The following is a 26,785-nucleotide window of genomic DNA, read 5'->3' on the forward strand; positions in this document are numbered from 1 at the left end:
GTCACTGGTCAAGTCAGACAAGAAAAGTACACTTGAAGAGAATCCAATCTGTAGGAAGATTTAGAGGGTATTGAAATGAAATTCTTGGCCTACCACCGATATCTTGTCTGAAATCCCAGGGTAAACACGGAAGGCTTCACCTGTTTTTCACTGTCAATGCTAAAGCTATAAATAGGTCTAAAGCTCATCTCTCTCCTTTTAGCAGAGAAGGGTCAAGTTACCAGGGCAAAGCAAAAATAATAAAATAAATGTCAGCGTATTTTATAGTGTCAGTCAGTCATCCTCACAGTCTCCTGTCTCTTCCTTTCTACTGTGCTATCCTAGAACCAAGGATCCCAGCACAATGCCTCTGTTGAAACTTCCAGGTAGGTGTGCAAAAGTGTTTGGAGAGTTCAGTTCTTTTAATGTGCACTCATTCCTTTAACTATCATGTCAGCTCTGGGAATCCTTTCTTTAGGGTTCATGGTAGTTTTAATGAATACATTTCAGGAAGAGACAAGACAAAGTTTTCAAGGGGGTTTCGGTTTTTAGTTTTAGGAGGAAGGTAATCTTCTAAAACTGTATCATGGGATAGCATCCTTGATGATCTCAGGAGAAAACTGTGTGAGATATGTCATATCTACTCTGCTAGTCTAAACAAAACTTGTACTGCTACACTTCTGAGAAGAGTCCTATATAATGTTTGTAGCTATGCTATTAGCTGAAAATCATGAGAATAACAGCAGTATTAACCCAATCTGTATATTCTGCTTGTTCACAATCCAGGTTTGTACACAGATTAATTTTTAAAATAATAATGTTATAGGTTATTCTCATTATAAAAGTAACACATGTTTCAGGTGAAATAAAAAGAAATTTCACTGAAAAATAAAAGTAATAAACACTAATTTAGAAAAATTGGAAATAAAATACAACCACAATCCCATTATCCAAAGATAACACTTTTAACCTCTTAGAGTTTTTCTTTTGAAATGTTTCCTTTCAAATTTAAAGATTTAAAAAAAATACAGTTGAGATTATATTATGAATCCTGCCCTTTTTTGATTTCATATTATAACTTACTCATTTACCATGGTACTCCAGATTCTTCCTAAACATGATTTTAAATGGCTATGTAATATTCCAATTTTCTTAACTAACCTCTTAGCTAACCTTTATGATTTTCTTAACTAACCTTTATGATTTTGTTCTTGTTTTTGTTTTTTTTCTTTTTTGTCTTCCCTGAGGCATATGGAATTCCTGGGATCAGATCCAAGCCACACCTGTGGCAATACCTGATCCTCCAACCCACTGTACTGGGCCAGGGATGGAACCTGCATCCTGGCAATGCAGAGACACCACCACTCCTGTTGCGCCACAGCGGAAACGCCTCTTTATGATTTTTTAAGTATGACTATTCTCTGACAATAATATTTATAACTAAAAATTTTTCCATGTTTAAGGATTATTTCAGTAGAGTAGATGCTCAGAAATAGCTGTTTTGTAGGTGTTAATTGTTTACCAAATGATCTATTTTAGTTTGCCTGCTGCCAGCATTGTGTGAGAGTTTCCATCTCTCCATCAGGTTTTTAAAAATCACATTTGGAGTTCCCCGATGGTGCACCAGGTTAAGGATCTGGCGTTGTCACGGCTGTAGCTTGGGTTCAATCCCTGGCCTGGAAACTTCCACATTCAGCAGGCACAGCAAAAATAAAAATAAAAAATCAAATAAAATCACATTTTACAAAGAGTACCTCAATAAGCTTATAAACATAAATTTAGAGACAAATTAGAAAGGAAAAGAAAATGAAGAGGTACATAATGACTGTCTTCCCAGGGTTTTCTAATGGCAGCAAATTGTAGAAGAACAAAGGAGAGAGATGTAATCTCACATTCCACCACACCCCTTCCTTGTATCAACCTACATATTTCTATTCCAAAGCACTGATTAGCAGCCACTATGATTTCTGAATGTTGTTCATATATTTTATCTTGTTCTATTTTACTTCATACAGCAGAAGAAAAACGTGAGTATTTTGGATTATTTTTCCTGCCCTTTGCCATCGTATCAATTTTAAAAAGATACTACTCTTTAATTCAGAAACATGGCTATTTTTCAGCAGTGTTTATTAAATGATAGCCAGCAAATATTTATAATGACCATGGATCACCCAGAGTGTAGCAAATGAACTCATGGATTTTCCTGACTCCAATAAAAATCCATCTTTTAAAGAGAACCTCATGGAGCATTCATTTGCTATTTTGAAATAAAATAATATTGTCCTTTAGACATTAGCTAAGGGGCTCTACTGAGTCTTACCTTTGTAGACCCTCAACTCCAATGTAAAAAATTTATGGTAAAGTTTCATGGGCCAGATAAAATGAAACCCCATTAAAAAAAATAAAATCGGGTGTTCCCGTGGTGGTGCAGTGGTTAATGAATCCGACTAGGAACCATGAGGTTTCAAGGCCAATCCCTGGCCTCGCTCAGTGGGTTAAGGATCTGGCGTTGCTGTGGCTGTGGTATAGGCCAGCGGCTACAGCTCTGCTTAGACCCCTAGCTTGGGAAACTCCATATGCCGCAGGTGTGGCCCTAGAAAAAACAAATAAAATTAAAATAAAATCCTGACTTTTTATGTATCTTCCACTCCATCTCAAATGCAGAGTTGGCCTTTCACTGACTGCAAGTATCTCATAGTGCCTCTGAGTTGCTCTGTGACATGAGATGTGGCCGATGAAAGGCAGGCAACCTGTCTTTCCTCCACGTGTATAAAGCACTGCTGAGAAATAAACATGTTTTTCTGAATCTGTTGGGTGAAGAAGCAAGCATGATATTCTTTTTCTCAAGAGTCTTGGACTTTCTATGTTAATAACAATAATCCCCAACTTCTGGGTCATTTCACCTTTAGAACAATTCTCTGAAGTTGCCATTATTATTATTAACATCCCCCTTTTATGATGATGAACACTGAGGCTCCTAGTCATTAATGCTTTGCCCAAGTCTCCCGCTGTCACAGACACTTTCTCTCGCTCCTAGTGTCCTTTCTGCATCCCCATCCCCACTCTCCTTCTGGTTTCTATTCTCTTATCTATTTTCTATCTAAATGCGGATGTCCTAACCTCAAGACATTGCCACTCAGATGTTTCCTTTATCTCAAACAGGCTCAAAAATGAGCTCAGCAGTTATCTCTACAAACCCAAGGGAGTCATCTGTCCTCTAGTCCATGTATTCACGGTTACCAAATTTTACTGGCTCGTCTTGTGAAATACCAGTTTCGTTCTTTCCTTTCCCTAATCATCACCACTCCCTGAAGTATTTTTAAAAGGCAACAGCTCTTCAATTAGGAATCAAATTTCAGCTGTGGTTACATGAAGTCAAAACAATTGGTTGATGCATTGGAAGGAAATAATCCAACCATATAATATCTGATGATAATGTAAGCTACTTCCTGAGAGTAGACTTTTCAGCTTTCTATAGTGGCTTAGGGAGATATAACCTTAGGAAAAACAATAACGTTTAAAACCATGAAATACAGAGATACATGCCATCCCAGATAACAGATGCTTGTTTTGGAAGAGCCATCTCTCCAGCAAGCAGGATTTGGTTCCTGAGAATCCATTTTCCAGACTGTCCCCCCAGGGGCCTCTAACAGCATTGCCACAGACTGATGACAAGCCAGGTGATTGTCATCTTCACCCTCTTCCTCTTCATCATCATCATAACCAACTGGCCTACTTCCACTTGCTCTCCATTGTGCATGAAACTTCTTCTAACTTCTGCTTGTCATTCATCCTTGAGGTGCATGTGCTTGCTTGTGATGCTCAGGAAGGAATGATACTATTTTGGGGGGAACAGCTGGCAGTAGGTTGGCGAGGCATTCTCAGGCCATCAAGTGTATCTGCTTAGTGTTTTGTTTGTTCCTTTGTGGTTCATGGTGCTTGCCAAAAAACCAGGTATAGCATCCAAAGTTGCTTTTCAGTTTCAGGAAGTGCTTGAGTTCAGTGAGACAAATAGATGCATGAAGTTCAGCCAACACAGTGGGCTTCTCTGTTACTCTGGTGTGACAAGCCAGGTTTAAAAACTGGCTGACCTGAGTGTAAGTGTTGGTGAGGTTATGAATCAGTTACTATTTCTAATGTATGCTTCAGCCTGTACTAAGCCATATCATTTATCATTTCCTCAATAGCCAAAGCTAACCCCAAATACCAAATACATGTGTAGTTAATGTTATCAACCTATATCATTCACTTTAATCTGGTGGCTTCTTTTCCTTTAAAAAATTGCTTCAGGAGTTCCCATTGTGGCTCAGCAGTAATGAACCCGACTAGTATTCATGAGGACATGGGTTTGATCCCTGGCCTTGCTCAGCGGGTTAAGGCTCCGGTGTTGCTGTGAGCTGCAGTGTCGGTTGCAGATGCAGCTAGGATCCCAACTGCTGTGGCTGTGGCATAGGCTGGCAACTGTAGCTCCAATTTGAGCCCTAGCCTGAGAATTTCCATATGCCCTAAAAAAAATAATTGCTTTAAAAGTGCATTTCCACACATATTAACTCACTTGATGTCACAACAGCCTTGTGAGTGAGGCTTGGTAGGTATCAGTGCTCCACTTTATAGGTAAGGAAACTGAAACCAAGGAAGGTAAAGGAGGTGATAAGTGCAGAACCATACTTGAACACATTACACTTACCTAATTATAATCGAAAATGTGTCATTTTGGAGGACTTAGAGGTATTGATGGGGCAGGGATGGGGAGAATCTATCTTTCTGCATGCAGTTTGCTTTGTCATCACATCAACGTTTCTGTCTTCTACCGTTGTTTCAAATATCTAGCTGTTTGCCATTCTCATTATTTGCCACCTGCTCTTTTCTGGAAATACCAAGAGACTTTTAGAAGTATTAGAGGTAATGGCTATTCAGATGGAAACACTTGGGAATCTGGAACATACAATGGAACTTAACAGAAAGGCAGATACTTAATGGCTACCACCACCCTGTATGATGAAACCTTTTCTCTTATATCCTGAGGGTCCTGGGGTTGCTCATTGCCAAGATAAAAGTCATCCTTCTAGTCATGTTAAGAATGGGAAAATTAAGGCATGTAAACATAAAATTGGCTTCCAAGGGTCATTCATGATGGAAGTGCAACGCATTCACACGAAATGGGACTCCCAACACGAGGTAGTGGATTTTAGTTATCACCTTCCCCCAGACACCGGCATACCACCAAGTTGTCAGGATTTGAGGGAAAAAAAAAAAAAGATTGTGATGTGCCACAGAGGAAGAAAGGCCCTAAAGCACACCTTTCTCTCTCAGAACTACTTAGATCACTGGTTCTTTAGGAAGAAAAATGCCAAGGACGAACTACCCTATCTACATCTTTAAAACCATCAGAAAAACTCCACAAACCCAGTGGGAACGACTGTGCTGCATGGTGACTATGAAATCAAACTTAGCCCCATCAGAAACAGGTGATCTTGTATTAAGTGTTCGTCCTGCAAGAGCCCAATCCCATCTTTAGGACTCTCCTAAAGTTTGTTATAAGAATCTGACCCATGATTCTGAGCACAGATTTCCAAGCAACCCACACAGAAAGAGAGTAGGCGTTAAGCTCCATCAGGTGTCTGGGACTCTCGCTGGAGAGCAGGGGAGCCATGTACTCGGGGTAGTCCTTAGCCGTGCACCTTACCCGTAGCAAAAACTCTCGGATGACTTTTGAGAAAATGCTTGAATATTAACATGTGAAAACCTCTTTTAGACCTTGATGACGCAACGCGTAGCTTTGCTGAAAAAGTGTTTGCCTCTGAAGTCAAAGATGAGGGAGGCCGCCATGAGATCTCCCCCTTTGATGTGGATGAGATCTGTCCAATTTCTCATCATGAGATGCAAGCACACATATTCCACCTGGAGGCTCTGTCCACGCCCACAGAAAGCAGGAGGTAAGTGTATAAGGGGAATGCTTAGTGCGTTGGGACACAAGGAAGGGGCAATATCAGGGAAGATGGTTCAGTCTGTTTGAATGATGCTTCAACTTGGAGAAATTCTGCCAGAGTTAAAAATCCACCCGCCTCCCGAGCCCCACATACCCACACAGAATGAGCTGGGGCAAAGTTACAATGACTAGACAAGAAAACAGTGCCTCCCGCTGCCGTCACCCACATCTCCCTTTAGCTGCAGCCTCTCTATCCTCCCAAGCAAGAGGACACAATCTACTCCTTGATTAGTCCAAACCAAAGCAGGCTGACGGCTGCTGTGCACACTGTCAATTTCCCCACTATAGGCGTAGAAACTGGAACCCAAGAGCTTCATCTACGGACCTTGTCCTTAGTCAACCTTAGTGCTGGGCTGACTGATAGGCCTCCTGTCCTCCAGCCAGTCTGACTCCTCCTGGTCTCAAGGACACAGCCCTCTGTTTCTGCCCTCATGCCCTGCCCATCCTATGCCTCTGATGCATAATTACTGCCCTCCCTGAACAGATCCCTCTCCACAGAGCCTGTTCATTTTTCCTTGTTTGAACTACTCTAGTGCTTTCTGTCACTCTGTGCCACAGGCCAGTCCTCAAACCTGTCATTGACCACTTACGTGGAACCCTGTCCTCACAGCACCCCCCCACCCCCACCAGCTTCCTGATGAAGAGATCATACTGCTGTGCTTCCCTTGGTTTTGTATCTTTAAAGAAAAACAACAATCCACCTTCTTCGGCATCCTCCATAGGACCTAACAAAGGGCTAGCAAGCATCGGAGTAGAAATTTAATAAATCCTTGTTGATTTGCGGAAGTAATATGCAATTTCTAAATTCCAGGTACCACACTAAGCATTTTATAAACATTAAATTTCACGGGAGTTCTCTGGTGGTCTAGCAATTAAGGATCTGGCATTGTCACTGCTGTGGCAAAGGTTCAAACCCTGGCCTGGGAACTTCCATATGCCGTCAGCATAGTAAAAAAAAAAAAAAAAAAAGTCCCTTAGAAATCCTATATGGCATGAAGTTCCCGTCATGGCTCAGTGGTTAATGAACCCAACTAGTATCCATGAGGATGCAGGTTCGATCCATGGCCCTGTTCAGTGGGTTAAGGATCTGGTGTCGCTATGAGCTGTGGTGTAGGTTGCAGCTGTAGCTTACATTCAATCCCTAGCCTAGGAACCTCCATATGCTGCAAGTATGGCCCTAAAAAGACAAAAAAGAAGAAGAAGAAAGAAAGAAAGAGAAAAAAGAAAGATATCCTATATGGTAGACATTATCACATGATTTTTTTAGCTAGAGAGACAGAAGTTCATGGGATTTAAGGAACACAGAATGACACAGGTAGTAACTGACATGGCCTGTGTTTACTGCAGCACCCAGACTGTCTATCTGCTAGGAGTGGACCTCCTGTGAAGGACAGTGTCATGCTGTCTTCTAGTCCATTCCCTAGGGTCCGCTGTTCCAAGGCATAGAGGAAGAAGGGATCACGGTAATCTGACATCTCCTCCCAAAGGGACGGATCTTCTTTCTGACACCCAGCCCATATTTAATCTTCACTGTATAGCGGGACATCAATTTATTGCAATGAGGAGGTCCCTGTGGCTCAGGGGATTAAGGATCCAGCGTTGTCACTGCTGTGGTGGCTTGGGTTGCTGCTGCTGCGGTTCGGTTTGATCCCTGGCCGAGGAACTTCCGCATGCCATGGGAGTGGCCAAAAAAATTTTATTGCCATGAAATTCCCAATGAAGATAACGTTACGCCATTTTATTTTTCCATTTCAAACACAGAAAAAAGCGTTTCTTCGGACGGAAGACCATTAGCTTGTCTGTTCCGCAAAGTGAAGCCTCTTCCACCAAGCTGTCCCACATTGACGAGTACATCTCTACATCTCCTACATATCAGACGGTGCCTGATTTTCAGAGGGTGCAGATCACTGGTGATTATGCCTCTGGGGTGAGTTCTCCTTGCCCCTCAGCTGTATCTGCTGGGAAGATACTCGGCTCGATTATTTCAGCTTCTTTCCTTCCTCAGTTCCTTTTGAGGAAGGTGTTGCTCACCTGTCCTTTGTTATATTGCATTATTGCATTTCGATACTGATGTGCTAGGACTTCCATTTCTGTTCTGCTTTTTTTTAAAAAAAATTACTGGGGTAGAGTTGACTTATAACATTGTGTTAGTTTCGGGTGTACAGCAAAGTGAATCAGTTATACATGTACATATATTCATTCCTTTTCAGAGTCTTTTCCCATATAGGTTATTAGATCAAATCAAGTAGATTTCCCTGTGCTATACAGTAGGTCCTTGTTACTTATCTACTTTAGATGCAGTAGTGTGTATATGTTAAAGCCGACCTCCTAATTTATCCCTCCCTCCATGTTTTGCTTTTATCATCTCACATTTCTCCTCCTTTATTTCATTGCTTGCAGTAGAATGTGGTGTATGTGTTGTTACGAATGCAGTGGACAGATTTTGGCCAAAGAGAGGAGCATCTGGACTAGTCCCACCGAAGGGGTCATAAAGCAGGAAAGGGAGCCACCGGGAAGTACGGGGAGAGGGGGAGAAGGGCTCTTGAGCAAAAATGGACACAGAGCAGACCTAGGATGGAGAGAAGGGCTGCAGGTACCAAAAACCAATTGAAGAAAACAGATCAGGGGAAAGCGAGGGAGAAGAGAAAAAAAGAGTTGAGAGACCAGAGAAAAGAAGATAAGTTGAGAGTTCCCATTGTGGCTCAGTGGTTAACAAATCCGACTAGGAACCATGAGGTTGCCGGTTTGATCCCTGGCCTTGCTCAGTGGGGTAAGGATCCAGCATTGCCGTGAGCTGTGGTGTAGGTCGCAGACGTGGCTCGGATCCTGCATTGCTGTGGCTATGGTGTAGGCCAGCGGCTGCAGCTCCAATTAGACCCCTAGCCTGGGAACCTCTGCATGCCTCAGGAGCGGCCCTAGAAAAGGAAAAAAAAAAAAGTTGGAACATTCTAAGGGGGCTATTGTTTTTCCACCAACTGCCCTCTCCGATTTCACCGCACATGCTTACACAGTAGATTATTGCTTGGAACAGACTCTAAGATGCCACATGGAGAGTAAATTCAGGTTGCAAACAACTTGACCCACTTGTCCTATCCAAAACAGTTGGTCAATTAATAAATCTCTGCCACAGGGACTTGCAGTATCAGCATCGTATTGGTGAAACTGCTATTTAGCCATTAGTCTATGCTCCAAATATAGTTTTAACGACCAGTCCTAAGCCCCCTTCTCATGTAACTGACCCACTTAGGGTCAGTCCTAAGATATTTAAAAGTGACAGAGCAATGAAATGGACCCTATTTTTGTTTATTCATTATCTGTATGATAACCTGAGTGTTCTACAGATGGCAAGGGTTTTAGACACTAAATAGCCCAAACAAAATGTTTGATAGCAACTATGAACAACAAAGTTTGGAAAGGTCCAGAGTTCAAAAAGCCACAAATATTAGGAGTTCCCTCCGTGGCTCAGCAGAAACAAATCTGACTAGTATCCATGAGGATGCAGGTTGGATCCCTGGCCTCGTCAGTGGGTTAAGGATCCGGCGTTGCCATGAGCTGTGGTGTAGGTGGAAGATGCGGCTTGGATCCTGTGTTGCTATGGCTGTGGTATAAGCCAGCAGCTACAGCTCCAATTTGATCCCTAGCCTGGGAGACTCCATATGCTGCGGAACCCTTAAAAAAAAAAAAAAAGCCACAAATATTAGGCGATCGACTTAATCCCTATGTGCTTGATGGAAATGCAAAAGGAATAAAAAGAAAGAAAATGAGAGGAAGGACAAGGTTCACAGAAGTCAGGGAGCAGCTTCTCCTCCTGTAAGAGCTGGAGGGTGCCTGAAACCTTGTCCCATAGAGACTTTGAAGACACAAGTATGTTGCTACGCCTGTTGGCTGAAGGTGGCTGAGCTACTGAGCAATGCCCCACCTGGTTGTAGTCTGTACTGGAGTCAGTCTTCACCCTTGTAACTGAACAGAGAGGTAAATGGGGAGTTAGGGCCAAATTTCCAAGGCCATTCATTCCAGATAAACAACAATTCAATTTAATCAGTCTTTTTTTTTTTTTTTTTGTCTCTTTGCCTTTTCTAGGGCTGCTCCTGCGGCATATGGAGGTTCCCAGGCTAGGGTTTAATCGGAGCTGTAGCCACTGGCCTGCGCCAGAGCCACAGCAACGCCAGATCTGAACCTCGTCTGCAACCTACACCACAGCTCACGGCAACGCCGGATCTTTAACCCACTGAGCAAGGCCAGGGATCGAACCCGCAACCTCATAGTTTCTAGTCGGATTCGTTAACCACTGAGCCACAATGGGAACTCCCAATTTAATCAGTCTTTATAGAGCACCTTACTTTGTGTCAGGCATTGCATGTTAAGTGCTAGGATGCGAAGGTATATAAGATCCAGCTCTTGGAGTTCCCGTCGTGGTGCAGTGGAAAAGAATCTGACTACAAATAATGAGGTTGCAGGTTCGATCCCTGGCCTTGCTCAGTGGGTTAAGGATTCAGCGTTGCCATGAGCTGTGGTGTAGGTCACAGATGCGGCTCCGATCTGGTGTTGCTGTGGCTGTGGCGTAGACCAGCAGCTACAGTTCTGATTAGACCTCTAGCCTGGGAACCTCCATATGCTGCAGGTGCGGCCCTAAAAAGCAAAAAAAAAGATACAGCACTGTCCTTGGGATCTGAGAGGTTAGCAGCCTATTAAGTGGCAAAGGAAAAAGCATGCCATTGGAAGCAGATTCCCAGGCCTATCACTTGTCCCAGATGCTCTTGGCCAAGGTCAGCTGGTCTTTAAAAAGAATTTCGACTGATTAGAATCAATATCTGGACCTCAAATCCCTGGAAACAAACTTATATGGGTCTCAGAAAGTCATCCAACTCTGGTGATAAGTATGCAGTGATTTCAAGTTATAAGTGCTTGGGCATGCCAGGCCCCACCAGCAGTCTGGAATGGGGCAGGGGAAATAGATCAGCTTAGGAAATTTTCAGCAGTTCTGAGAAAATTTTACTCGAGAATCTATTTTTAGTCACAAAGTTCTCCTTGGAATAACTATACGGGAAACAGTCTGGAAAAGAATGGATGTGTGTATATGTGTAATGATTCACTTGGCTGTACACTTGAAACTAACAGAACATCATAAATCAACTATACTCCAATAACATTTAAAAAAATTCATTATGTTACACAGTTGAACTTCAGAAATGTACGTTCTCAAGCTCAACATTTGTCAGGAACTGTCACTCACAGCTTATTTCTTTTACAGTTAAAATAGCATTTAATTTTCATTTTGTGAAAGTTCTCTTTAAAACCATCCCAAAGAATGATTGCTTACAGGACGATGTTCTGAGCCATTTACAGCTACAGAAGGCAATGCATGCAGGACAAGATTTGAGGGGTGTGTGACACCTCATTCACTCTCCAATATTTCCCCCACTGAGCAGCAGATGGTTTGAATTCTCAAATTAGACCAACCTTATCTTTCAGTTGAGATACTATCTTCAGAAGCCCATACCTAAAATATCTCTGTGTCATCAGGAGGAAGCATTTTCCATGTTAGAATGGGTTCTTTTACTCATACTTGCTAGATAATCACTGCTTTCTAGCAAAAACCGGACATGAGACTCTAAGGAAAGACTCGAAGGACAAATACATTTTGATACCAATGAAAGAGTGAGAAAAATTTTAGGAGCTGCTCCTGGAGGGAGACCAGGGCCCAGGTCGAGTGGGAAGCAGCCGAGTGGGTGGAGGTGGCTCAGCAGGGGCTGCGACCCCAGGAGAGCTGGGATGTGCCTAAGACAAGCTTTAGCATGTCTCTGATTTTCACAGGAGCTACTCTGAAATTTTCTTGGTAGGTTACAGTGGAAGATTTTGAAATGGTTTGCAAAGGTCTTTATCGGGCATTGTGTATACGGGAGAAGTACATGCAGAAGTCGTTTCAGAGGTTTCCAAAAACCCCTTCCAAGTATTTGAGGAATATTGACGGTGAGGCTTGGGTAGCAAAGGAGAGCTTCTATCCCGGTGAGTCATTTTCTTATATAATGTCTGGAATATAGCTTTAGGTTTAACTACTAGCTATTAAATGTGCTCCGTCATTATAAATAACCCAGCTTTAAAATACCATAGTCAGAGCTCCCTGGTCACCTAGTGGCTAAGGATTTGGCATTATCAGTGCTATGGCTCAGGTTACTGCTGTGGCTCCCAAGCCAGGAATTTCTCCATGTCATGAGTGCAGCAAAAGAAAAAAGAAGGAAAAAAATACCATATTCACCTTTGGCACCATGCTCTGTCCTGCCCAAGTGCCCAATCACTTGATTCAATCTGTACATTATCTCTCAGAATGTACCTCTCCACCATTCCCCAAGCACTAATTTAGGCCTGTATTTCTCTTTGTCCAGGTTATTGCAATAGCTTCCTCACTACGCTATGAAATTCTTTTTTTTTTTTTTTTTCCTTTTTAGGGCCACACCCACAGCATATGGAAGTTACCAGGCTAGTGGTCCTGTAGAGCTACAGCTGCTGGCCTACGCCACAATCACAGCAACACGGGATCTGAGCCACATCTTCAACCCACACCACAGCTCACAATAACACCAGATCCCCGACCCACTGAGCGAGGCCAGGGATCAAACCCGAATCCTCATGAACACTAGTCAGCTTCATTTCCACTGTGCCACAACGGGAACTCCCTGCTCTGTGAAATTCTGATCATTCCCCTTTGGTTCATCCTCACTTTGGTACCAGCTATTATAACAGGGATCTAAGCACATCTGTCTCCTGATAAAAATCTTCAACCGCTCCCTGTTACTTTCAAAGTCCAGTCTTTAGCCTGGCATTCAAGGCCTACCACCATCTGGCCTACTAACTCTGTTTTATTTATCTATTATTTATTTATTATCAGAATTGCACACTCAATCTCTGTTTGTTTTGTTTTGTTTTTGTTTTTGTTTTTGTTTTTGTTTTTTGGTCTTTTTGTCTTTCACCCGTGGCATATGGAGGTTCCCAGGCTAGGGGTCCAAGCGGAGCTGTAGCTGCCGGCCTATGCCAGAGCTACAGCAACGTGGGATCCAAGCTGCTGTCTGCAAACTACACCACAGCTCACGGCAACGCCGGATCCCCAACCCACTGAGCAAGGGCAGGGATCGAACCCGCAACCTCATGGTTCCTCGTCGGATCTGTTAATCACCGAGCCACGATGGAAACTTCTCACTCTCTTTATAGACTTACCTCCTTACTCCACCTTTGAACTCTTTGTTCTGCTTGGAAGTATGCCCTGTCCTCCATCTAGTTCAGCACATTGCTGTCCCTGAACTGTTGCCATGCTGTGCCCTGTGCTGCAGTGCCCTTCCCTTCACACTTTCGCTGTACGCCTGAATATCCAGATCCAATCTCATCCTTCAAGGTGCAGCTCAAACATCATCATTTCCTGCCTTCCTCTGACCTGTAGATAAAAGTAAACTACATGGGAGTTCCCTGGTGGCTCAGTGGGTTCGATCCCTGGCCTGGGAACTTTAGCATGCCAAGGGCATGGCCAAAAAAAAAGTAAAATAAAAAGATTCTAGATTCTAGGTCCTTATCCACATTATTCCTCCTCAAATCCTTTCCATTGCACTTTATTTATATATCTCATTTTTTCCACACTGTCTTGTAAAAGTTGAGTGCATATGTTAAAACCATCAGATTTTGATAATTTCGCAATTTAACAATTTCTAGTCTATGACATATCATTATTCATTTAACTCATTGTGGGCATTGAGATTTCTGACTTTTAAAAATTAATTTCTAACAAGGCTACAATAGGCATCCTTAGGTAAACATCCTTGAGCCATTGCTTTATAGCTTTAGGATTAGATTCTAGAAATGAAATTTCAGGGGAGGCAAATATTTAAGGTTATTGAATTATTAAACTGCTATGTTGTTAAAACTGTAGCAATGCACTGTTTCACTTCTTTCATGTTTCATATCTCTCTTTTAGATAGAAAATGTGCAAACTTTTTCTTTCTATATTATTTTTCTCACGCTGGTGGTCTTTGTCTTCACAAACCGGAGACTTTCTGATGCCTTGGGCACATCTTGTTGAAAGTAAAGGAGTGTTTTCAATGCTGTGACAGTGTGGAATTCATTCTTGACTTTCTTAGGTTGAAACTGTTAGCAGTAGAAAGAAGGAGGTCCTTATCCACATTATTCCTCCTCAAATCCTTTGGCAAATATTGTATGGGCTTTAAAAGGTGGAGAATATAATAAGAATGGCCATTCTTTTTTTTTTTTTTTTTTTTTGCTTTTTAGGGCCTCACCCACAGCATATGGAGATTCCCAGGCTAGGGGTCGAATCAGAGCTACAGCTGCTGGCCTACGCCACAGGCACAGCAATGCAGGATCTCAGCCACATCTGCGACCTGCACCACAGCTCACAACAACGCCAGATTCTTAACCACTGAGCAAGACCATGGGTCGAAGCTGCAACCTCATGGTTCCTTGTCGGATTTGTTTCCACTTGCACCATGATGGGAACTCCAAGAATGACCACTCTTAAAATAAGAATTTATTTTATATTTCCATTTATATTAAAACCACTCTAGAGAGAGAGCACGAAGGATTTTTAGAGCAGTAAGACCATTCTGTATGATACTATAAGGGTGGATTCATGTCATTATAAAAACATTTGTCAAACCTCATAGAATGTACACCACCAAGAGTGAACCCTAAAGTCAACACCATGGACTTTGGATGATAGTGATGTGTCTGTGTAGGTTCATTGACTGTAGCCACTCTGATGTGAGGTGTGAATAGTGAGGAAGGCTGTGCCTGTGTGGGGACAGGGGTACATGCAAACTTGTGTTTGATACTCAGTGTTGCTGTGAACTTAAAACAGTTCTAGAAAATTAAGTCTACTAAAAAACAGCCATTCTAAATTAAGACTAATAGAAAAGGTTTAAACAAGGAAAAGGTTCAAACTACTTTTTTTTTTCATTTTATTTATTTTATTTATTTATTTTGTCTTTTTGCTATTTCTTTGGGCCGCTCCCGCGGCATATGAAGGTTCCCAGGCTAGGGGTTGAATCGGAGCTGTAGCCACCGGCCTACGCCAGAGCCACAGCAACGCGGGATCCGAGCCGCGTCTGCGACCTACACCACAGCTCACGGCAACGCCAGATCGTTAACCCACTGAGCAAGGGCAGGGACCGAACCCGCAACCTCATGGTTCTTAGTCAGATTCGTTAACCACTGCGCCACAACGGGAACTCCTCAAACTACTTTTTAACTATAGTTTTACTTTTATTTCTATGCAATTATCTCATAACAATAAAATGCTCTAAACAGGAATACTTTTATAAGCTTTATTAAATTATTAAAATTAGTTGTAAGTATATAGCAATTGTATAAATAGCACTTCTAAAGAACTTGAAAATCATTACTACACTAGATAAAATAATATCATTATTTTATACTACTAATTGAGTCACTTTTGAAAAGTATTATAAAAATGAACTTCAGCTTAGCTCTGGATAATTACAACCTGTGATGTACAGAACTGCAAATAAAAGAGATCTTCTAGTTTTTGTTTGTTTGTTTGTTTGTTTTTTGTTTTTTTGTTTTTATAGGGCCACACCTGCAGCATATGGAAGTTCCCAGGCTAGGGGTCTAATCGGAACTGTTGCTGCCAGCCTATGCCAGAGCCACAGCAACGCCAGATCCGAGCCGCGTTTGCAACCTACACCACAGCTCACGGCAACACTGGATCTTTTAACCCACTGAGCCAGGCCAGGGATGGAACCCGTGACCTCATGGTTCCTAGTCGGATTCGTTTCCACTGCACCATGACGGGAACTCCCCAGTATTTTTTTAATTACTCAATGAATTTTATTACATTTGTAGTTGTACAATGATTTATAGTATTTAATTTTGGTTATTTTTATGTGGTCACTCATCCTATGTGCTGATATATTACCATGTGTTTTATTGAAAAAGTCTTTACCCCTCCTATGAAGAAGGGAGAAGACCCCTTCCAAACAGATAACCTCCCGGAAAACCTGGGTTATCACCTCAAAATGAAGGACGGTGTGGTTTACGTCTATCCTAATGAAGAAGCAGCCAGCAAAGAGGAGCCCAAGCCCCTTCCTTACCCAAATCTGGACACCTTCTTAGATGATATGAATTTCTTACTGGCTTTAATTGCCCAAGGGCCTGTGTAAGTATAAGACCTAATCTGCTGCTACTATTACTACTGCTGATAGTAAGACTAAGTATTTATCAATTGCTGGCAATGTTCAAACACTATGTTAAACCCTTCATATTCATGATTTCTTTTACTCCTCACAATTGTTCTATGAGGCGGGTACTTTTATAATTGTTATAATTCCAGATTTATAAGCTGAGACTCTGATGAGTTAATTTGCCCAAAGTCACCCAGGTGACTGAGGCAGGATTTAAGCCCAAACCCCCTCTTACTGTTTTGTCCAACTTTGATGAAACGATTATGTATTTGGAGCCCAATAGTTTTCAAATTAGATTAACTGCAGAGTAAGCCAAACTATTTGTTCCGTTTCAAAATAAACATAATTATTTCCTGTAAGTGATAAGGGTCCTGATGGTTTTGAAATTGTGACTGTCCTCCTTAAATGTCCGGAATTTTTTACATTATGTGATTTAATTTTCCACAGTAAGACCTATACCCACCGGCGCCTGAAGTTCCTCTCCTCCAAGTTCCAGGTCCATCAGATGCTCAATGAGATGGATGAGTTGAAGGAGCTGAAGAACAATCCTCACCGGGATTTTTACAATTGCAGGAAGGTAAGTACATTTGTTGTTCAGAGGTCACTCCTGGACAAAAACACTGTCCCAATTACTTCTTGAGCAGGACCAGAAAGGTACTGCTTTTCTGATTAATGTAAGATTTCTGCATGCTCAGGGGAATTTAGTGAAAGCAGATGGATTATGTCAGAGAGACTAAAATGCCACTTCTACTGTTTCCTACATGGAAAAGTTTACCACATTCTTGCCATAGAAAATTATAGTTATCATCAACAACCAAAACAACAAAATATATAAAACCTCAAAAACCGCTGTTCTAGGCTTTGGAAGATCTTCATTCTAGTCTCTCTTCTTCTGCTTCCTGAGTGTAAGGCACTGGGGGAAGGGATTAAATATTTCTGAGTTTCAGTTTCCTCAGTTGTAAAACTGGCAATTATATCTGCTCATCTAGCTCACAAGAGGATTGTGAATATCAAATAAGCTAATGCTTGTGGAAAACAAATCAACTAGAAACACTTCCAGGATGTCTTCTGACCATTTAAGTGATTGCAAGGAGGTGGGAGTAGGAAATAGGAGCAGAGGTTCGGGACCAACTCCTGGCTGAGCCGCCTGTATAATCTTGAGCAAATTACTTAATCTGTCAAAACTTCATCTTATAAAATTGTAATTGTAAAAACATCTAGGAGTTCCCTGGTAGCTCAGTGGGTTAAGGATCCAGTGTTGTCACTGTAGCGGCTCAGGTTGCTGCTGTGGCTCAGGTTGGATCTCTGGCCCCAGAAATTCTGCATGCTGCAGGAGTGGCCAAAAAACAAAGACACAACAACAGCAAAAACCCATCTAATGCATAAGTGCCATCGTGGTGCCACAGCTTCATCATTTCAGTCCTTTCTCACTTTAGGGATGAAAGCTGTGGCAGCTACTTCACTTCAGTTATGTCTCAGGAATGGAGAATTATCCCTAAGAATTTTGTGTGGATCAAATGCAGGAGTTAAATTGGATGTACAGATGTCCAAGAGAAGCAGGCACCCTTATTGCATCCAGCCTAAACTTTCACATCCTCTCAAGGGCACAAAAAAGTACCATGGGTTCTTTTCTTGCTCGGCCACCTCCACCAGCTGTCAGGTCACACCCTTACCATTTACCCCTTTCTCCCATCACAGTGGGATCTGCAGCCCCCTTAGCCTCTAATAGAGCAGCATCACTAAGGCTGATTGTCGGTTTTTCCTTCTCTGAATGTACACACAGGTGGACACCCATATCCACGCGGCTGCGTGCATGAACCAGAAACATCTGCTTCGCTTTATTAAGAAATCTTACCAAATTGATGCCGACAGAGTGGTCTATAGCACCAAGGAGAAAAATCTGACCCTAAAGGAACTTTTTGTTAAATTAAAAATGCATCCCTACGACCTGACTGTTGATTCTCTGGATGTTCATGCTGTAGGTTGAAAAGCTAATGTCAGTTTCATCTCATGCTTAGAAGGCCACATGCCTTTCTCCTACAACCTCTCCCTTCTCAGAGCCCTCTTAACCATGTTGGTAAGCACCATGCTGGCTGAAAGAACCCACGGACGTTTTGGGGGTTCTGTCATTGTCAGCCATCCTGGATTCCATTCTTGGAGAGCAACCCCTTCCCCTGCTACCAGACCCCTGTTCCTTGTGGTCATTCCCTAACTCTCTGTGTCAGGGAAGCTCTGATAATGATACACTTGTGCTCCTGTGTCCTGATGCAGGGACGTCAGACTTTCCAGCGTTTTGATAAGTTCAATGACAAGTACAATCCTGTGGGAGCAAGTGAGCTCCGAGACCTCTACCTGAAGACAGACAATTACATTAATGGGGAGTATTTTGCCACTATCATCAAGGTGAGGAGGAACCACCCAGATTTATGATACCTGGCCTGGTTCTTGAGGAGGGGGAAGTAGAGAAGGAGGGAAGGAAGGAGAGAACAGGGAGGGAAGGAAGGAGAGAAAGAAAGGGAGGGCTGAAGGATGATTTCCTGCTATTCCCAGGGTGAAGCACTGCAACCAGTGAACGTGATCATTTCTTGTGAAACACTCACTATAATGATTTTTAAAGTCCTCGATTCCTAGGACAGAGAAACTAAGGGTATGGATTTGGGATGATGGAACTGGCTCTTGCAGCCTTGGGGAGTTACAGTTCAGGAAGAGTTAGGATCTGAATCTACCCTGATCTTTGTGACATCTGAGCATTAGAGGGCAGGAATGACATGTGGAGTTGGGAGATGTGTGTTTTGGGAGAGAGGGGACATAGGAAAAGCTGACCTTTTTGCAGCAGTGCTTTGGGATCTCATCATCCTTAGTCTGACGCTTTTTCTCTCTAGAGTCCATTCCTATTGTCTTTTACTTGAACTAGATTCCCTCACCTCTCAGTCCTCTTAGATCTTAACCTTGATAGTTTTCTTCTGACTTCCTTTCACATTTCCTCTGTTTTTCTTAGTACTCATCTTCCTAGATCCCACAGGTTTACACCCCTGAGGGACTGGTGGGAATTCCTGGCTTTGGACTCCTGTCTTGGCTTTGCAGGAGGTAGGTGCAGACTTGGTGGAGGCCAAGTACCAGCACGCTGAGCCTCGCCTGTCAATCTATGGCCGCAGTCCTGACGAGTGGAGCAAACTCTCTACCTGGTTCGTCCAAAACCGCATCTACTGCCCCAACATGACATGGATGATCCAGGTCCCCAGGATCTAGTACGTACCTGCCCACTGGAAACCCTAAAGCCTGCTTTCATCCCACCTGTCTCACCTCCTCCGCATGACCAAGGAATAGGCAGCACATCTGTATAGAAATAAGCTTTGTTAAACTGTACTGGTCCTGGGTGTCTGGTTTGTCCACCCTGGGTTTAGAACTTTTTTTTTTTTTGCCTTGGTGTGCAGTGGCTGAGTGTGGGATCTCAGCTCCCAGACAGGGATTGAACTGGCAGCGATAGCGCTGAGTCCTATCCACTAGACCACCAGGGAACTCCCTGGGTTCAGCAATCTTGTTCATAGACAGGACCTACAAAGATCATTTCAGTTCAGTTTTCTAACAACATACTTTTTGGTTTTGTTTTTTAAAACACAGGCATTTATGCAGATTACACAATAACATTGTGAATGATTAAAACTTAGCTAGGATAAGAACTATTTACATTTTACTATATATTTTCTCTCTCTGGGTCTTCCTCTCTCTGCCCAGGTCATTCTTGCCTATGTGCATCTGTCCTTAGGTGCATTTTTCTTGTATCAGAACCTCTACCACTGTCTGCTGATACTCTCATTGGCAAGTGCTCAAGTTCTCCGTAATCAATAAGTATTTATCAACGGCATTATTACCTGCTAAGTACTCATTGCCTTCAGGGATGTTCATATCACTGATTTTGTTGTTGTTGTTGTTGTTGTTGTTGTTGTTGTTGCTATTTCTTGGGCCGCTCCCTCGGCATATGGAGGTTCCCAGGCTAGGGGTCGAATCGGAGCCATAGCCACCAGCCTACGCCAGAGCCACAGCAATGCGGGATCCAAGCCGCGTCTGCAACCTACACCACAGCTCACGGCAACGCCGGATCGTTAACCCACTGAGCAAGGGCAGGGACCGAACCCGCAACCTCATGGTTCCTAGTCAGATTCGTTAACCACTGCACCACGACGGGAACTCCCATATCACTGATTTTTTGATCGAAGTATTTGTATGTGGTCTGGCCACTGCCTTTATGTTCTGTGTGCCCTGTAACAAGGCAGGAGTTTTATCCTGTCTCTGTAGCCCCTCCCCCAAGTTAACTTTTTGACTGGGGTAAACTTTGTGTCTAATACCATTAAGGCAGAGTGTGGTGGCCGGGAGCATGGGCCCTGGACCTGGACTGGCTATGCTTGAATCCTGCCTCTTCCGTTTATTAGCTTATTGGGCACATCACATGATCTCTCTGTGCCTTGGTTTCCTCATTTTAAAAATGAAGTCCTATCCGTACCTAATTTATTGAGTTGTTATGAGGCTTAAATTAGATAATAACTTCTGGCCACTTGAAAGAGTGGATGGCATATATCGAGGGCTGTGTAAGAGTTAGGGAGTTCCTGCTGTGGAACTGCAGCAGCTTGGGTTACTGCAGAGGTTCAGGTTCAATCCCTGGTCTGATGCAGTGGGTTAAAGGATCCAGCATTGCCACAGCTGCAGCGTAGTTCGCAGCTGCAGCTCAGATGCAGTCCCTGGCCTGGGAACTTCCATGTGCTGAGGATGTGGCCATTAAACAAATAAATAAACAAAAAAGAACTTGTTGGATTGTCCCTGGCTACAGCATATCAGAGGTCTTCTTGATAACTGTTTCCTCTCACCGTCTTGTATAGCACACACATAAAAATCATCGAATCTTTTATGGCATAGCTCCTATAACTCTTCATTCTCCATCCGGACGTAGCTGTGAAGTCCTATCAGTACCTAATTTATTGATTTTACTGGTTTTCTTACCAGTAGAGGGTTTATAGAAGAGATAGGGCATGCTGTCCAACAAGAAATGTGTACCTCTGATGCCAAACTCTAATGGAATCCCTCCTCAGGGGTGACCAAGAAGAGTGCACCTAGGATGGACATGTTAGGTCTTTTCCTGCTCATGGCATGTGGTCCTCTGCTTCCCTCATACTGGGACTATCAGTCCAAAAATCTTTTCCTCCTAAATTCTCTTCATTCTTGCCTCTAGCGATGTGTTCCGATCTAAGAACTTCCTTCCACACTTTGGAAAGATGCTGGAGAACATTTTCATGCCAGTGTTTGAGGCCACCATCAACCCCCAGGCTCACCCAGACCTCAGTGTCTTTCTCAAGCACGTAAGCATGACCCCGCCTTCTCATGGCTGCGCATGGACCAGTCTGCCTACGTAGCCATGATAATTCTTGATGCTTATTTCTGCCATTTGGTCCGTGCCTTTGGGAGCTGAAAGTCTGTCTGAGGGCTGGGACCCTGCATTCAGACTGAACCCACTGCGTGGCTCACCTTTCCTGACAGATTACTGGCTTCGACAGCGTGGATGATGAGTCCAAACACAGTGGCCACATGTTCTCCTCCAAGAGCCCCAAGCCCCAGGAGTGGACCATGGAAAAGAATCCATCTTACACTTATTATACCTATTACATGTACGCAAACATCTTGGTGCTCAACAGCCTGAGGAAGTAAGTCCACGTGAACTGGAGCTAGAAGAGGAATCTCTGTGACACATGCCTTCCGTTGGCCCTGTCATGGTTGAGGGCCGGTGCTGCATTGCCAGGATGCCACCAACTGGCCCCTTGGCTTTTTTCTTCAGTTTCTTTACTTTTTTAGGGGGCAGGAATGGACCCTTTGGAGGCTTCAGTAACTTTCACACTTCCTTGTCTTTTCTTTGGACAATTAAGAATTTACACTAACCACTGTTCAGTTTATTATAAAATTCCATACATTTTATCCTTCTTGATATATCAGGGTAAGGAATAAATAGAAGGATATTATAATGGGCTTTCTGGAAACATTTCCCCCTTAAATTTACGTAGGAGAAATGATGCCATGTAATAACGGTAAATTTGGAGGGGAAACTAAAGACGTTTCTGTCCAGGTCATCAAATCTTAACTTTCCTCCATACCCTCATAGCCTATATGGACTCTTTTTTTTTTTTTTTTTTTTCAAAAAGTCTGTGTTTAGGAAAAATTAAGATTATGATTTGGATTGCCGGTTTTCCTTTGGATGCCCTCCTCCCTTTCAGAGTGTTAATTTTTCCTAGCAGATTTGCTTATACATCACTCTGCCCAGAATTGTTGTCAGGACCCAGCCAGTCACCTGTGATTCCTATAGCAGTTCCATTTCCCTAGGGAACGAGGCATGAATACGTTTCTGTTCCGACCTCACTGTGGAGAAGCTGGAGCTCTCACCCATCTCATGACAGCATTCATGACAGCCGATAATATCTCTCATGGCCTGAATTTAAAAAAGGTGAGTTGGAGAGTTCCTGTTGTGGCTCAGTGGAAACAAATCCGACTAGGAACCAGGAGGTTGCGGGTTCGATTTCTGGCCTTGCTCAGTGGGTTAAGGATCCGGCGTTGCCACGAGCTGTGGTGTAGGTCGCAGGCGCAGTTCGGATCCCGCGTTGCTGTGGCTGTGGCGTAGGCCAGTGGCTACAGCTCCGATTAGACCCCTAGCCTGGGAACCTCCTTATGCTGCGGGTGAGGCCCTAAAAGGACCCAAAAAAAGACAACAACAATGAAAACGATGAGTTGGGAGTTCCCTTGTGGCACAGTGGGTTAAGGATTCAGTGTTGTCACTGCAGTGGCTCTGTGATGGCCCAGATTCAATCCCTGGCCTGGGAACTTCCCCATGCTGTGGTGAGTTGGAGCTCTTTTCAACGCTAGCTTTTATATTGGAACTAGAGGAACAGAATTTTTTCCCTTATCATTCTGTCACAAGTCATTATCAACGCTGGAATCAAATTAGAGCAAAAAAAGATTTTTAAGATTATTTGGTGCATTTCATTTTACAGAGGCAGAGAAGGAAAAGCACTTGCTCAAGATTCCCTGGCTAGTTGGTGGCAGAGAAGAGTTAATGCAAATCTCCTGGTTTCCATTTTAGGACTCTGACAAGGGAGAAATCAGAGGCAGCTTGGCTTACCTTAAATTGGTTTTTGCCAGATTTCTTGTTAGAGCATGTCTTAAAATGCCTCTTGTGAGTGTCAGAACTTTCTTGTAGACAAAAAAAAAAAAAAAAAATGTTTCCAGGTGAAGTCTTTTGCCTGAGATGGACCATCTAACTTAGACAATTAAAAATCCAACAATTTGGTTTGACTCAATGCTTCTGAAAATTGATTCCAAATAAACCTATTCCTAATATATTTACATTTAAAAACCATTATTCTTCTTTACAGGGGAATTTAAAGAATAGGTGATAGTTTTGTTGAAAGCTAAAACTTGAGGTAGACTGTGGGGTTTTAACATTTCTGGCTTATGTTCCTTATTTATTTTAAAATATTTTTTCATGTTTCCTTTTCAGAGTCCTGTGTTACAGTACCTGTTTTTCTTAGCCCAGATTCCTATCGCTATGTCACCATTAAGTAACAACAGCTTATTTCTAGAATATGCCAAAAATCCTTTTTTAGATTTTCTCCAGAAAGGGCTAATGATTTCACTGTCGACAGATGACCCGATGCAATTCCACTTCACCAAGGTATGCATATGGGATTGTGAGTAATGCAACTATATTTTGTTGACTGTGGTTTACCACCCAGAATTTTAAAGCCAAATGAAAGCATTTCACTATTCTTTTTGTGCAGGATGGCTGTTATTTCTTTTAATGCATTCCTTTTTCTATTTTTTTTTTCTCACTTAAATAAATAACCCAAGGAGCCCCTAATGGAAGAATACGCCATTGCTGCACAAGTCTTCAAGCTGAGCACCTGTGATATGTGTGAAGTGGCAAGAAACAGTGTTTTGCAATGTGGAATTTCTCATGAGGTAGACCTGCCCTTGACTGACTGTTCTTCTTTTTCTGAGTATAGAATCCAGTAACTTGAATATTGAAAAATTACTTGGGGAAACATATGTTAAAAATTTATTTCAGGGAGTTCCTGTCATGGCTCAGCAGTAATGAACCTGACTAGTATCCATGAGGAAGTGGGTTCAATCCCTGGCCTCGCTCAGTGGGTTAAGGACCAGCGTTGCCGTGAGCTGTGGTGTAGGTTGCAGATGCAGCTCAGGTCTGGAGTTTGTGGCTGTGGCATGGGCCATTGGCTACAGCTCTGATTCGACCCCTAGCCTGGGAACGTCCACATGCCAAGGGTGCAGCCCTAAAAAGACCACAAAAAATTTTTTATTTCATAAATCATATGACGTTACTATGGATAGGGACTAGAAGGAATTATTCTGTTTTTCTGGCCATGCTTTTTGGGCAAGGGAAAGAAAATACCCTGGATTTCTCAGCAGCCCATGCACATTGAGGCACTGGATGAGCGCTTTTAATGGTTTATTGTTTTCCTTTGGCCTGTAGCGAACATAAGGAAGGAATCTTTGTGGGATGTAGTAAATGTCTATATCAGGGTGAAAAGAGAAAACAGCCATTCTCTTTCTTTTTCTCTTACAGGAGAAAGCAAAGTTTCTGGGTGCCAATTATCTTGAGGAAGGCCCTATCGGAAATGATATCCGAAAGACAAATGTGGCCCAAATCCGCATGGCCTATCGCTATGAAACCTGGTGTTATGAACTTAATTTAATTGTTGAAGGCATTAAATCAGGAGAATAAAACAAATACACCAATCAATAATATCGGTGAAATTTTCGTTGTAGACTGTGAATAATAATAGTTACCAGTTATTGATTCCCTATTATAAGCCAAAGATTGTATTAGATATTGTTCCGTTGGCATTGTTTTGTTTAGTTCTTTGCACAACTTTATAAATATTATTATCGCCATTCGGTGGAAGATGAATAAACTGAGGTTAGTGATGTTAATAATCTGCATAAGGACACACTTCGTGAGAAGTAGCAAAACCTGGTTTTGTCTGACTCGAGAGTCTCCCTGACTTTCAGGCAAAACAGTCATTGAGGCAGGGCACAAATAGAAGCAAACAATTTGTTACAGGGAGAATATAAGCTTTAGACTTATAGAATGAAACTTGCTAAAGGCACTTAGACTGATGAAAAGTCCTTTTATCAGGACACAACTGAAGTGTGGCTTTCTTGGACAAAAAAGGAACAGGTGTGCCCCCTATAGAAAATTTGTAACTCTGAGTTAGAGTACTTAGGGAGAATTTATCTTAGGAAAGAATTCTTAGTTTTAAGGATGTAATTGACAATACAATTATAGTTAGCTGTAGTGGTACATTTTAAATGATTTCACTTACCAAAATAAGATACATGTGTAACTTTTTAGAAACATTCCTGTCACTCAAGGTCAGGTGGCATTCCAATTAGCCAGACTCCACTTGCATGCACATGCAGTTGTGTTGCCATCTAGTGGTTGGGCTGATACTTCATTCACCGTGATAACTGATGAGAGGTCTAAAGTATCCAGTACTACTCTAAACAGCAAAGGTTCACAGCCAGAAGGTACAGCATGAGTGGATACAAATGTGAAAGAACACTTTGTGTGAGTTCCCGTCGTGGCGCAGTGGTCAACGAATCCGACTAGGAACCATGAGGTTGCAGGTTCGGTCCCTGCCCTTGCTCAGTGGGTTAACGATCCGGCGTTGCCATGAGCTGTGGTGTAGGTTGCAGACGCGGCTCGGATCCCGCATTGCTGTGGCTCTGGCGTAGGCTGGTGGCTATGGCTCCGATTCGACCCCTAGCCTGGGAATCTCCATGTGCCGCAGGAGCGGGCCAAGAAATGGCAAAAAGCCAAAAAAAAAAACCATTTTGTGAAATATTTTAGAAAGTAATGATATTTAAAATGGGGGAAAAAAAAAAAGCAGATTCCTGCATGCTTCCTCATTCTGTACAGGTAGCCGTAAGCATAGGTGTGATCTCAACAGCATGTCTGTACTAGTCCTAGTGTAAGAATTCTCTCCTTGGTTTCTGAAGTTGAAGTTCTGTTTGCTGAGTATTTGTAGGTCCCTTAGAGAACCTGGTTTTATTTTACCTTGGCCTCTTTGTCATCAAAATAATATAAATTGCCAAATTAAACTTTCTATTCTCAGATTCTAAAAGGCACCACCATTATGTATATCTCCAACTTACCCATGAGAGGGCAGTAGAATACATACATATTAATTCAGTTATTCCATCCATAGAATCCATGAAGATTTGGTTTTAAATTTGGTACTTGGGAATTCAATCTGCTCATTTTGGCAGATGACCTTCCTGAATGCAAAGTTTGAACTTTGAAATAAAAGTTGAATTTTGAAATAAGTTCCAGAACTATGCTATTCTAGCCCCAAATTTTATTTTAGGCAAGTGTTTGGAAAGATTTCTAAATATGTAAGGTTTTTTGTTTGTTTGTGTTTGTGTTTGTTTTGTTTTGTTTTTTGGTGTGTGTGGGGGGGAGCGGGGAGAAGTCCATAAAGATCAGGGTTCAACATTTACTACAAACAGTATTCACATTTATTTGCTCATTGGGACATGACTAAAAAAGACCTGTCGTTCC

The 26,785-nt window shown here is 42.5% G+C and overlaps 1 protein-coding gene across 4 annotated transcripts; it reads left to right on the top strand.

The window, feature by feature from the left end:
- Window positions 1-203: 203 nt before the first annotated feature.
- On the top strand, window positions 204-24,964 carry AMPD1 (adenosine monophosphate deaminase 1). 4 transcript variants are annotated; one of them, XM_047784945.1, is made up of 16 exons: window positions 261-365; window positions 1,995-2,006; window positions 5,735-5,915; window positions 7,730-7,895; window positions 11,809-11,974; window positions 15,923-16,142; window positions 16,615-16,744; window positions 17,951-18,145; window positions 18,439-18,570; window positions 19,252-19,415; window positions 21,392-21,518; window positions 21,697-21,860; window positions 22,531-22,651; window positions 23,702-23,875; window positions 24,052-24,162; window positions 24,788-24,964. In XM_047784945.1, the coding sequence occupies exons 1-16, from the start codon at window positions 344-346 to the stop codon at window positions 24,944-24,946; spliced, it is 2,244 nt and encodes a 747-aa protein (XP_047640901.1). In that variant the 5' UTR covers window positions 261-343; the 3' UTR covers window positions 24,947-24,964. The 4 variants fall into 4 exon arrangements, with proteins under 4 accessions (XP_047640903.1, XP_047640901.1, XP_047640902.1 ...); XM_047784946.1 differs by having other exon boundaries at window positions 1,998-2,006; XM_047784947.1 differs by lacking the exon at window positions 1,995-2,006 and having other exon boundaries at window positions 204-365.
- The last annotated feature ends 1,821 nt before the right edge of the window (window positions 24,965-26,785 follow it).

This window comes from Phacochoerus africanus, chromosome 6, assembly GCF_016906955.1.
Source record: "Phacochoerus africanus isolate WHEZ1 chromosome 6, ROS_Pafr_v1, whole genome shotgun sequence".
Classification (NCBI taxonomy): domain Eukaryota; kingdom Metazoa; phylum Chordata; class Mammalia; order Artiodactyla; family Suidae; genus Phacochoerus; species Phacochoerus africanus.